Below are 14,555 nucleotides of genomic sequence, written 5' to 3'. Positions count from 1 at the left end.
CAGATATTATTAAAAAAAAAGTATCAGAGTACCCGAATATGATGATGTTTTATGCGGGTTGTGACAACATTGCAAGTTTCAACGACTTATATGAATATATAGAACCAGATTTAAATAATCTTAAGTTATACAATGGAGCTAAAGGATACTAAAGGAAACATAATAGAAGTAGTGCTACTTTCGGCCGGCCAATGCAGATATCTTTTATGGTCCTGTGCCGATTAAAAGAAGGGCTTTTAGATGAAGATTTATCCTACATATTTCAAGTTTCCGTGTCAACAATTTCCAATTTGTGCTTAACTTGGTTTGATTTGCTAGAAAATAGATTGACTTGTTTCAATATTTTACCTTCTCGTACCATTGTTGATAAATACATGCCGGATGAGTGCAAGGAAAAGTTTCCAAAGACCAGGGTCGTGATCGACGCAACAGATTTGTTCATCCAAAAGCCCAATGACTTTAAAACCCAAAGTCATACGTGGTCCTCGTATAATACGCATAACACCGCGAAAAGACTTATTGGCATAACGCCTAATGGGTTTTTAAGTTTTGTATCGGATCTTGTACCAGGTAGAATTTCAGACCGGGAATTGACTGATAAATGTTGTATATTAGACTTAATGGATGAATCAGACGGAATTTTAGCAGATCGAGGGTTCTTAATTGAAGAGCTACTTCAGGAGAAAGGAATCACTTCGAATATGCCACCATTTTTAGGCGGTAAAGCGCAACTCTCTTACAAAGAAGAAAAACAAACGCGGGGAATAGCTAGTGCACGTATACACGTCGAAAGAGTTATAAGAAGCCTGAAGACTTTCCACCTTTTTGAGTGCTATATTCCCAAATTCCATGAACAATCAATCGAATAAAGTTTGGAAAATCTGCGCTTACTTAGTCAACTTTTTTAATGAGCCTCTCTTAGATGTTAAGAAATATGTGTGAAAAAATAAGACGTAAAAGAATCATTAAAATAAATGAGATTATTTTGACATGAAATTTTTACTCTTAGTTACATTGAAAGCCATTTTTTCTACTCCTAATTTTGAAGGTCGTCGTTTAAATGACGCAGACCATGGTCCAAATAAATAGAGGGAAGTTTAGGAACCATTACCGTATTGAAAAAAAAAACATTTATCAAAAAAGATTCTATCACAGAATGGTTGACTATCACCACAATCTACCAATAGGTCACACCATTCGGCTGTTACACCGAGTTGACCTTGAATTTGGTAATAGAAATGATGTTTACGGTTTAAGTATAACTTTCCATTCTCGTCTTTCTTTAAGAATTTGCCTGTTGTTTCTTTGGTTTGTACTAACATCCGCAATGCTGTTTCCTCTTCCTTTACATTTAGCTAAGGTTGGCAAAACCACCGTGTGACGGTGAGCGTTAACTGAATCATTTGCGGTTTGGTTTGGATGGTGTTTTTTCGCTCACCGTCGTGACGGTTCGGTGTATTACGTTTTTGTAATGTTTATGCGTAGGTTGCGAGTGTTGAGTTTGTTGTGTTTGTGCATGTTGAGTCTGTTGTGTTTGTATGGGCGTTTTCTCTCCAACTTCTTCCTAATGACTTTGGGACGGACCGAGTGCTGAGTGTAATGCTACCTCTCAACGTCCCATGGCAGGGTTTCCACCAGTTGTACACGGTATTCGTCTTAGTATCAATTTGCGATCGCATCGGGCGGGATTTGAACCCGAGACCTCCTGCTTGACAGGCGGACGTCTACCACAGAACCACCGACACTTGTTACGCCTTATTGAAAATTAGACCTTCAGCTTTATCGGAAGCGTATTTAATAGAGTAAGAAATTTTGGTTTAATTGAAATAAAATTGAAATTGAAATTATTGCATCGAAGAAATTCTAATTTAGCGTTTCTCTATTGATTAAAAACAAATGCGCCACCCAGGTTTCGAACCCAGGCCATTCGGCTAAGCAGTCGAGCGCTCTACCACAGAACCACCGATAGCTGCTTAGGTTCACTGAAATTAAGACACGCATCGTAAGCATAATAGGTAATAAAGTCTTTTTACCTCTCCGAGGGGACAAAGTCCCCTAGGAGGGGTTATACAACCACCGTGTCTGTCTGTGGGTCTGTAGGTCTGTGGGTCTGTGGGTCTGTCAGGCCTGCGAACGCGTTCGCATTTTCGGTGCAAAGTGTAATCACTGCGTACGCAGTTTCTCAAAGGGTTGGCAAAACCACCGTGTGACGGTGAGCGTTAACGGATGCATTTGCGGTTTGGTTTGGATGGTGTTTTTTCGCTCACCGTCATGACGGTTTGGTGTCTTACGTTTTTGTAATGTTTCAGCGTAGGTTGTGAGTGTTGAATTTGTTGTGTTTGTGTTCTGATGGTTATGCATGTTGAGTCTGTTGTGTTTATATGGGCGTTTTCTCTCCAACATCTTCTTAATGACTTTGGGACGGACCGAGTGCTGAGTGTAATGCTACCTCTCAACGACCAATGGATGCAGGGTTTCCACCAGTTGTACACGGTATTCGTCTTAGTATCAATTTGCGATCGCATCGGGCGGGATTTGAACCCGAGACCTCCTGATTGACAGGCGGACGTTCTACCACAGAACCACCGACACTTGCTACGCCTTATTGAAAATTAGACCTTCAGCTTTATCGGAAGCGTATTTAATAGAGTACGAAATTTTGGTTTAATTGAAATAGAATTGAAATTGAAATTATTGCATCGAAGAAATTCTAATTTAGCGTTTCTCTATTGATTAAAAACAAATGCGCCACCCAGGTTTCGAACCCAGACCATTCGGCTTGGCAGTCGAGCGCTCTACCACAGAACCACCGATAGCTGCTTAGATTTACTGAAATTAAGACAGGCATCGTAAGCATAATAGGTAATAAAGTCTTTTTTTATTAATGAATTTATGAAGGCCTAATCTGTTTTTTTTTTAAAGGTTAAATCTTGTTTTAGCGCAGTCAGCCGAGATTAGAGGGTTAAAGGGTAGACCCTGTGGGTGGTCCACTTTGTTAGTTTTTTTTTTTGTTATTTATTTACGGGTATTCTTAACGACCTATATATAGTTGTGTTAATTCAAAGGAGATAATTTAACGTTAATTGCTTTAAGAGCTGGCGGTTAGTCAAGTGGCTCTCTGTGCTTTGTTGATGGTAAGGTTTTTGCTTCTTGTAAATATATTTGGTGTGGATATTTGGATATCTACGATTCTAACGCAGTCAATGATTTCTTGGGTGTGCGAGTCATTATATGATATTGGAAATTGGACGGCATTGGTCTTTTTCATGCGGTATGTGTCACAACGTCAACTGGAAGTTGAAATAAAATGAGCGTTAAAGATGCGGCAAGTATTTCGTAAGCGAGAAAAATACAAATACCATCTGTAGATGTTTCTTTCATTAAAATTTGCTTAGTATTATATTCAACTGATAAACATGTACTGTAAAAAGGGTTAAATTCAATTGTGCAATGTTTTAGTGAATCTAACTCGCTGTTGTAACTACTTAATTTATAATATTCTGAATAAATTAAACTCGATTGTTTCGTCTCAATTACTTAAATTAAAATTAAAATTTTATACCGGGCAGGGTTTGAACCGAGAATACGTTTTTCGTAAATAACTCTGAATTGCGGAGATATCTTTGGGGGTCGTGTCGAGAAATTAATACCACTAGGGACCATTCTTCCGAGGAGAGGTATATTTTGGCTTGCCAACTTGTTATTTCCAACAGTCTAAAGTCTACGTTCTCTTGGAACACCAAACGATCTGGTGAGGCACCCAACATTGGGAGGCAAAGGTTAACACACAGTCCAACTGCAAATGTTGTTGCATTCGGATGAATAAGCTTGTACTTCGTAGTAGCGAGAGCCTCATTTTTTAACCCTTCAGCTACGTATTTATTGAAAATTGATTTTAGTAATGATTCGTTAACTTCTTTTTGTCTCTTACAAATTTTTCCAAAATTTAACACTGTTACTGTGGTTTGATAGACGGCAAGAACTTGTCACATAGCATTGCTCTTCTTTTAACAACTCTTAGCGCTCCAACTGTGTTTTTAATACTGATTTCCATTTCCTTAATATCATTGGGACTTGCGAACTTGACAATGTTCAACCCTTTCTGCTTGAAATTATTAGGAAGGTTATTGAAAATATTTTACTAGATGTCTAAAACAACTTGATTCTTCCTAATATCTTCTTCTGTTTTAATTTTCCTTTTTGAGGTAAGCTAACAATTCATTGAACTAGTGTTTCGATGAAATATTCGCCATTGTTTTAAACATATGGAATGCACACTCATTAAGGTTGTAAGTGAGCGACTTAAATTATCGTAATCATGTGTTTCTTCGTTAAAACTAGTGGTCATGCTGCTAATAAATTTGAACACATCGTTTCTAGAGTAACCTTTTCTTTGTCCAGGTATGAACTTCCAGTTGTAATTATAACCTTATTTCTTTCAGATACAGAATGCGTAAATCTGAGTTTACATGTTGATTTGCTTTTCATTGTAATAATAAAGCCAGTAGAACTTCAAAGAAAAGGTAATATTTTTCATTTAAGGTAGTATCATTTCATTATAAATTTCCTTATCACCTAAAAGGCCGGGAGCTGATATTACTATATAGTTTTCTCTGTAGCGCAAACGTTGAACATACCCTCAAACGGCAAGGACGGCCGACAGTCGGCCAATTAGACTTTTTAGAGTCGAAATGTCCTAGGGTAAACTGGTTGATCGACCTTGAATGTTTGACCCTAAGCCGACTACCAAAAGGCGCTAGACCGACTGCCTAACTGGGTCGGGCCGACTGCCTTTTTGATATTTTATCTGACTGAAAAATGACCACGTAAAGTCGTAAATATAGCTTTATTTAGGGTTTTTAGAGTCGGTATTTGGACCAGGACCTAAAAACGACTTTTCGACCACCAAAGTCCGACCCTTAATCGACTATTTGTGCTACACGGGTCAGTTTTAAAACTTTGGTTGTCAGTAATTGCGAAATTCTATTAACTATAACATCTTTTTGCTTCAAATTCATCATTACGCTGAACATTTTACGGAAAGAGGGAAGACCATTTCCTAATTTTCCCCTTCCGACGTCAGCTGGCGCTAAAGCGTCTAACCAATGAAAACTGTACACAAGAAAATGCACGGCTTTTGACGGGTTGCGTTCTCATTGTGTGGGGTGCTGTGTTTGTTGCTCCTAGGTATCACTTGGGCAACTGGTTTTTTAAAAATCGTATACTAATAGGGCCAATACAATAATTGTCTTGTTGCTTAGACTACCAATTGAATAAATATTTGTTGTTAAGACAACCAATTGAATAAATATTTGTTGTTAAGACAACCAATTGAATAAATATTTGTTGTTAAGACAACCAATTGAATAAATATTTGTTGTTAAGACAACCAATTTAATAAATATTGGTTGCTAAGACTCTACCAATGGAATAAATATTTGTTGTTAAGACAACCAATTTAATAAATATTGGTTGCTAAGACTCTACCAATGGCATAAATATTTGTTTTTAAGTTGTCAAGACTACCAATAGTATACATATTTGTTGTCAACACCACCAATGGGATAAATTATTTTTGACAAAACTAACAATGGATTAAATTATTATTGCCAAGACTAACAATGGATTAAATTATTATTGCCAAGACTAACAATGGATTAAATTATTATTGCCAAGACTACCAATGGAAATTGTGTTCAAGACTAACGATGGATTAAATAATTATTGCCAAGACTAACAATGGACTAAATTATTATTGCCAAGACTAACAATGGATTAAATTATTGTTGCCAAGACTACCAATGGCAATTTTTGCCAAGACTACCAATGGGATAAATTATTGTTGTCAGGACTACAAAATTTATAAATTCTTGTTGTCAAGACTACCAATCGAAATTGTTGTATAGACTACCAATCGAAATTGTTGTCAAGACTACCAATCGAAATTGTTGTATAGACTACCAATCGAAATTGTTGTCAAGACTAAAAATCGAAATTGTTGTATAGACTACCAATCGAAATTGTTGTATAGACTACCAATCGAAATTGTTGTATAGACTAATAATGGAATAATTTATTGTTTTCAAGACTGTCAATGGAATAAATTCTTGTTGGCAAAGACTATTAATAAATAAATTCTTGTTGGCAAAGACTATTAATGGAATAAATTATTGTTGGCAAAGACTATTAATGGAATAAATTCTTGTTGCAAAGAATATCAATGGAATACATTCTTGTTGGCAAGACTATTAATGGAATAAATTATTGTTGGCAAAGACTATTAATGGAATAAATTCTTGTTGCAAAGAATATCAATGGAATACATTCTTGTTGGCAAGACTAGGGATGAAATTATCAAGCGCAGAGCTCTGGAAATATTTTTGCGTTCCAATAATCTCAAAAGTTGCATATTGGTTTTTATCTTATATGGATTTCAGATGATGACGGCAGAAATATATTATTGAACTTTTCAAGGATAATTGGCTACAAAACGAAAGCTTCGTAAGTTCCATCGCTTTACTAGTGTACTTTCAGTTCGAATTTTCGACCAAAGTTTAAAAGTCGAAAAACACTTTTTTGAGTTGTATATTTTTAACTTTAACACTTTCCGGTTTTATCATTATAATGATTGCAAACACAATTAGAAAATAAGAGTGATTTAAAGCAGTAAATTAAGCAACTGCAGTAACGATTACCGATTAAGTTATTTATTTCTCAATCTAGGTGTCGCTTTTTACCTCGCAGTTAGCGGAATGTTATTGGATCGAACAATTTCAAATTCACAATTTTATCGACAGCACCGGGATAAATTGTCTCTAAGCCTTTTCGAAGCAAATATGAAGAGCACGAAAATTGTTATTATTATATTATTATATATTTACATAATATATAATATAATCATATTATATATGTTATTATATTATATATATAATATCTAAAATAACATTATACGTAGAAGTATGACAATTAACCCAATTATCACCGTGTTATTTTAGTTATTTCCCAACCAAGGTTTAATTCAGCGTAGAGCCCCCTACCGTGAAAGTAATCAGAAGGACTATATTATGCTACTCAGTTCCAATACATGTCCAATCTTTCAAGCGAGGGGTAAGACACTCTGCGAACTCGGTGTACACTGACGTACCTTTTACAGTGCTAAATGGAACTCGCGAACTCTTGAAAATATGTACCTTTAGCAGTGCTAAATGCACGAACTCGGTGTACAGATTATCTGAGACTGTCTTACCCTTTGCTTTCAAGTGCTCTTCATAAACGAACTACTGTAGCAACCGTTAAATCAGGCCAAAATACGGAGTCCATCAATCGAATTTAAGGGCCGCTATTTAGAATTTGTAAATGTAGAAAGCACTAAAGCAGCACTATTAGCATTATGATTCCGTGGGTTTGTCATTTTGGGAGGAGTCTGTTCTATCGGTGACGTCGTGTCTCGTGAGACTGAAATTACTCGGATAAAAGTATGTAATCGGAAAATGAGCCATATCCTGGCCAATCTAATGGAAATTGTCTAGCTTGGAAAAATGTCTGTGGCATAACTATCAAACTAGCGACTTATTGGGGGATGTATCCCCTTCCCGCAAAGATTCGTTAACAGGCCCAAATTATTCGGTTATCCAGGGCATTTTGGCAGTGGCGTAGCTGAGAACTCAGAGGCCCCCCTTTTTAATTTTTTTATGGTTAGCGGGGCCCCCCTCCGAAGCTTGAGGCCCCCCCCGCACCACGGGCCCTGCGGACGATCAGCTACGCCACTGCATTTAGGTAATGCAAAGAGAGCAAAGATATTTTCGAAGGTGACGTCAGAGAGTCTAGCCTAAATGCTCAGATTTAAAAGTGTTATGTTGATGGATTATCCAATTTGAAGCAGTAGACGGATTAATATAACTACAATTCAGACCAATCAGGCGTTGTTCGATGATCATAATACCGATTGCTCCTACTACTGACAGTGGCGCTGCCAGGGGGCACAGGGGCACGTGTCTCCCCCCAAAAGTATGGTCATACGTTACTTTTTATTCATTGGTGTGCCCCCCGAACCAAAATCCTGGCAACTCCACTGACCGAGCAACAACAAACGTCCCAAAGACAAAAATAGCTTCCGGTGCAGTTTAGTTGGTGTAAAATTGGGGAGTGAATAGTTGGGGAAAATGTAAAAAAGTGTACACTTTTCGTCCCGGTGTAAGACAATAATTTTCGCCTAATGTAAAGTAAGTCTGGAGTAATGACGATACAGCTCCGAGTTGCATTTTCTGTCCAGCTTTCCAAGTGCGCGTTGAAGTTGATCGGGACCTTAAAACCCCGGGGACGCAACCAAGATTGACCAGCCTGGGATTTGGCTCTTTAAAGTTATAAGATTTCAATGAAACGGCCGGAATAAAGGGATTTTACGATGTCACTTTACATTCTAGGCCAAGTATAGATCTACAATTTTGTAGACGGCGCATGCGTGTTTTCTATTCGGTTAAGCCTAATTGTGTTTAGACTTTCATCGGGCTCCGGCTGAGTCATCGGCGAGCCCGAAAAGGCCTGACACAGGAGAGCGGAGCGCACATATTTGCCGAAGGAAAGAGACTGAAAGAGGAGCCCGCCGCACCCACCCCTTTCCCCAAATCTCTTCGCTATGCAAATGCCGCTCGTTACTAGCTATAGATGGCGCTGCTCTACCGCGTATCGAGCCGCTTGCCGCGCATCACCCATCGCGCATCCCAGCTTGGCAATTCTCTACACGTTCGTTCCCGGTTTGATCGATAATATAAGTCGAACTGGAGAACGATTTAAAATAGGGGGGACCTAAAATATGACGCGTCGGTTTCGTTCACTTTATAACCGACGGCCGATCCATAATTCGACGCTCGTGTTTCCCGGGAATTGGGACACCAGGCCGCGAGTCTCGGAATTTTATTTCAGAGTTAAATGGCGCGGGACAAATAATTAACCAAATTTACCATTCGCATTGGCAAAAACCAAATTGCGTATTTGATTTTTACACTCTGACCTCTGGGATTTAGGTGGTAGTAGGGCTCGGATATTTGTTAAAAATCCCGTACATTCTACAGAAATAGAAATATTTTTAAAATCTCAAAATCAGTTCTTAAAATCTTAATCAGTTCTTAAAATCTCAATCAGTTCTTAAAATCTCAATCAGTTCGTAAAATCTCAATCAGTTCTTAAAATCTCAATCAGTTCGTAAAATCTCAATCAGTTCTTAAATTTTCAAAATAATTTTAAAATCAGTTTTTAAAACGTCGCAATCAGCTCTTAAATTCTCAAAATCAGCTCTTAAAATCTCAAATTCAGTTAACTTTTGAGAAGCAATAAAATCAAATTTGGTGAAATGATTCCGTCCAGCATTTGGTTGGTACGCAACTGGGTTGAGACTATCCAAAATTACATTCTTGGGAGTTCTAAAGCTAAGGTACTATCTTTGCGCTGTTTCAAACAGCGTGGATCGTACGAAAGAGCTAAGTGATATGTCGATACTATTTGTCGTGGACTAAGATAATTTCTTACATAAATTTACCACCAGGTGACCCTGATTAGTGGACGCAGGTTAACTTTACCTATTATAGGGCCCCTTATTTAAAGTCTGACATTAGCGTTAAATTATCGTTCTTCCAAACAACACTAAAAAATATATTTCCCATGTTAATTATAGTACTAAAAATATTCGGATGAAAATTCAAATTACAATAGCTAAAACCAGCGTAACCAACAATAGGCATAGTGTGGTACAGTCTGCGAGTCTGCGAGTCTCGTGGCCTCACGTCAAGTCAATTGAGGTGACGAGATGACGTCGTAGTGTCTGCATGTTTGCCGGAAATTATAACGATCGAATTCCGATTGCAGAAACTTCATTTCTTGAAAAGAATTAACCTTGAAGAAAATGAAATCGACCAATCGGCCACAACATTACCGATATTATAGTACCTCAATCAGAAATTATTGTAATTATAGGATGTCTGGCAACGCTGTCTGGCATATGGTCCCGTGTTAACGGCATTTTCCATATAACCAAAGATAATATTGACCTCTTATAATAGATTCGAAATTACTGCCTTGCGCGTGATCAATAGCGTTTACCAACTTCCAGCCTGAACTCAGAAATATTAAGCTCCATAGTTACCATGGTAACCAACTATAGATAGCGTACTACAGCAGTCGATGTCATTTATGACTTCGGAACACTGCTCCACAAAATGCATTCTCTTACTTGGCAGACATTTCGCCAAAGAACCAAGTTAGGTAGAGGCTAAGCATTAACTATTGAGAATTGTAACTGCGTTTTTGTAAAATCAGTATATAATATTTTTAAATAAAAATTACCTTTTAGAATATCAAAGTGAAAAATCCGGATTTCATAGAAAATGATTTTCGCTAGCAGCCATTTTGATTGATTATTTGAACGTTTTGGCGTTCAACAACCTTTGAGGATAAGAAATCGGAACGAACGGTAACGGGATCAGAAATATTGGGTTATTTATGATTTTGGTTGTTGAACTCCGTCATGGTTTATATGGAAATTGGTGAAACATAGTATTAGTTACCATTCAAATATTAGGGTTGATGGAACATAGATGTAGAAAATAAATAATCGGGATCACGTTTCTTGGCCTTTTACGCCTATTAACTTCGGAATATACGTTAAACTTAATCCTAGTCTATTCAAATCATTAGACGAACTATATTTTATATATATTCATTAATTCATAACTTAAAGATCCTACAAGAAACATAATATCAAAAAGTATGACAATTAAAATTTATCGCCGAACTGTCACTTTCGATCTTATTCAGATTTGAGACTATTCCATTTTCAACACATCTTTTTCAGTTTCGATCATATTCAGATTCGAAACTATTCCATTTTTAACTAAATAATTGCCGTGTATTTGCTAGTGCTTCCAACGGCCAACTGATTAGGTTATTCAGATCATAATTCCCAGAAATCTCAAGATGATCAGTCAGTTCAGATGTAATATCGGTATCAGTGAGACATCCGAAATCTGCTCACAATCTGTCTGTCGGCTTACAATATATCCAGATAAATTTCGGCTTTAAAAAATCTGGTTTGCATTTTGACTCATGTCAACTATAATCTGATAATATCCGAACGTAAATGCAGATAGTAATTCTTTCATCTGAGAATCGGTTGGAAGCACTAATATTTGAAACTCGGCAAGCGGCGTTTGAATTTAACTCATCAATCGTCTTCTGACCAAGGCTTAAGGTCAAATTTTAAAAGTTTTAATAAAAATCTATTCGTTTGAACTCAAATAAGTGAAATATATGAAAACGTACGGAGGTCTACATTGCGTTTATGAACAGAGATTGTCTAAGATTATCTATAAAGTTACGAGTAGTTTTCTTCACCGGTTAAACTGAGAAATAGCCGGAGCTTGTCATCGGGGGTATATTTGGTATAAAACGGAAAATCACCCGTTTACAGTAGGAAGTGTTACAGTACTGTTGAGCTCCAAAAGTGTTAAACTGGGGCTTTATATTTGGTTTTAATTAGAGATTAAAATCGTCTGACCCATCCGAATGACGACGAAGATTCAATTAATAAACATTTGTTGTGTTCAGTAGCAGTCATCGAACAGAATTCGGTTTCTAAGGAAAGAATACGATGAACTTCGTTTTATATGAAGTTACTGTACGATTTATTGAGCAGTTTGATTTCTTAGCGTAGTTGCGTCTGTTATACTTTCTGGGACTAAAATTAATTAATTGCTAGTGATGATTTTGTGAAATAAAACGGTATTAATTTGAAAAAGCAATCACAATTATATTGTTAAATACTTAAATTAACTACAGGTATCGCAATTGGGCTATATTAGAAAAAAATGCTAGCCTTGCTAGGTCTAGGTCAGTCCGTTTCAAAAACAGCAACCGATGAGCAGTGTGATATCAAACCGGAAACGCGAAAAAAGCGTAGGGTAAGAAACCAATGTCAGCGAACCTACCCATTGAAGTCATCGGCGAGAATTACCCATTTTCCCATCGCTGACCTCCAAGCAACAGGAGCAAGAAATTAACAACGCTTTATCAAAGTAACGTCCCAAAGTAAAACGCGATTTTATCCTAGATCCGCTCTCGATAGCCCAAGGGACACGCAACAGCAGTTGCAGTTACCCAAAAAATGAAACGCAATTAGTTTTTCTTCTAATGGGGATGTAAGCTTGGATTTTCGTTGCTATGATTGCCATAAAGCTGCCTGTTCTCTAAGCAGATATTATATGATAAACCATTGTCTGCTCGAGCTCTCGGGCACTCTTAGCGTTGAAAAGCTTATCTCACATTTTGATTTGTTACTTACTCAAGAAGGATGTTACCTTAACGTAAGCATCGTAGTTTTATTCTATTTACCTGCAGATTTCGTACCCATATTTACCGAAGGTGCAGGGCCGTAACTACAATTTCTGGGCCCCAATAACAATAATAATAATCAGCTAGGCTAATAACCCAAGGCACCACCTTAGGCCCAAGTCATCAAGCGACTTTTAAAGCCATGAATTCAGTTAGCCGGGTTACAATGCCCTTCATGCCACGCGAGCCAACAGCTCCCTACACTTACTATTACCCAAGCAACAGGGACGTCATTTAAGATAAAAAAGTACACGAATTTTTCTAATACAAACTTAGAATCAAATACAAGGAATTTTGTTATTTTGTCTCTTATCCCAAAAATCACTAGCAATTATGCAATAAGTGTTTCGATTAATTATCCGAAAAATATAAAATTTGACACGTGTTTGCCCTAATAAAAATGTTTCCCGGAGCTCAAGCTCTGCCCCTCCTGAAGAATCTTGAAATGACGTCTCTGTCCAGCAAAATATCTGAAAAGGCCCCCTTCCTTCCCCATGCAGGCCCCAAGTATTGCTTGGATTGGTGGTGCCTAGTTACGGCTCTGCTTTAGTATAGTAAACGTCTTAAGAATTTTTTTTCTTTGCTCGTATCTGTTCGTCGTGATGTCTGTGACTTACTAACACTATCGTGTTCTTTAGTTCGTTGGTGTTCGATTTCCCATTCGTGGAAATAGCTTAAACCCTCTAGTACTTACAATTGTTAATGGCGCCATCTAATCCATTGAGTTGAGAATAATATAGAGCCCCAGATCGGATTTTCTCTATAGGCTTTAAGCTTACCATTAGTGGCAACGGGACTGAAAATCAAGGCACTTTATCATTTACCTTCTACAATGCATTATCGTCACGCGCATGCAAGTCCACGAGACATTAATGCTCTGTGAAAGGCTGTTTAATATTGTCAACAGAAGGCGCCAGGCGTACTTTGATCAAGTTCCTTGATTTCAGTCCCGTTGCCACTAATGGTAAGCTTAAAGCCTGTGGAGAAAATCCGGTCTGGGGCTCTATATTATTCTAAACTCGATGATCTAATCGGTGTAAGTTCTTAATAAAATTTTCGCGTTCTTGTTTAACTTGGATAAAAAGCACTACAATTTTAGGTCCAAACAGCCTTCATTGACTAAAGCCATGGTCACACGACAGTTGAAACCTATTAACCATCTAGTTTATGACGTATTTCGATCATCATGCAATCAAAACAGGGCTTATGCTGCGAAATAATTTTTTTATTTGGCTTTAAAAAGTCACTTGATGACTTGGGCCTACGGTGGTGCCTTTGGTATTAGCCTAGCTGATTATTATAATTAGTATTCAGTTATTTTTGTTGTTGTTTTAGGCTCCTATAGACGACGTGGCCAAAGTGCGTGCGTAATGTGCCAATTCTTTAATTCGCCCCTGAGCGTCACTAAAGGCGGTGTTTCCCCTGGATCAAATTTGTCAGTCCATAAATGAAAATTCATTATTAAATGTTACTTGTAATTCGTAAACAATAACCTTTGGTTTATTCCGACAATAGACTAGATAACACTGAATACTATAGCACTATTATAGTTGTCGATATAATTCTAACAGTTTATTATTAATTTTTTTTTGCTCAAATAATAAAGATTGCGACTCAATTGTCTCTATTTACAAATGGGAAAGCAAGAAACTTTGGGTTGGTGTCAAACAGAGTGACGTATCAAACTGTTTGAGCTTAGGAAATATAGCGCTACCTGCCTTAATATCCGTCAACTAAATATGTAAAGAAACAGCAGACGACTTTTGAATTTTAATGTTTTTCGGTTGAAACTTTCAGCTGTTGTGCAGAGATATTTTTGAACGAGCAGACAGCTTTCATATATTCAATTTAAAACGAGGTCGGGAGTACCTCGACGACGTCGAAGTTCGAGAATAAACATTCTTTTAAATCGGTTAAGCGCACTCTCAGTTCGCCGGTTAACGCAATCAAGTACATTTAACAAATTGCACACATTTCGCTAACCCAAGGTGCACGAAGAATTTAAAACGTCGTTTGAACAAAAGGAATACAGGCGTTATGCCTGGGTATCAGTGTTGTCGAAATACCATTATTTGTTACTTCGTGTTCCCGGTTGTACCGCGAATGTCTCACTTTGTATACTCGTACTTATTTCGCGGAATTCGTCTGGTACAAGGCCTACGAGTATTTCAATT

At 37.4% G+C, this 14,555-nt stretch overlaps 1 protein-coding gene across 1 annotated transcript; it reads left to right on the top strand.

Moving 5' to 3' along the window:
• Positions 1-206: 206 nt before the first annotated feature.
• On the top strand, positions 207-869 carry LOC149927822 (uncharacterized). Its single transcript, XM_090157864.1, has one exon. The coding sequence runs from the start codon at positions 207-209 to the stop codon at positions 867-869; it is 663 nt and encodes a 220-aa protein (XP_090013990.1).
• The last annotated feature ends 13,686 nt before the right edge of the window (positions 870-14,555 follow it).

Source organism: Leiobunum rupestre, chromosome 9, assembly GCF_980474605.1.
Source record: "Leiobunum rupestre chromosome 9, qqLeiRupe1.1.hap1, whole genome shotgun sequence".
NCBI lineage: Eukaryota > Metazoa > Arthropoda > Arachnida > Opiliones > Sclerosomatidae > Leiobunum > Leiobunum rupestre.
The sequence above is the reverse complement of the archived record's forward strand: the minus strand, read 5'-3'. Positions and strand labels throughout refer to the sequence as shown.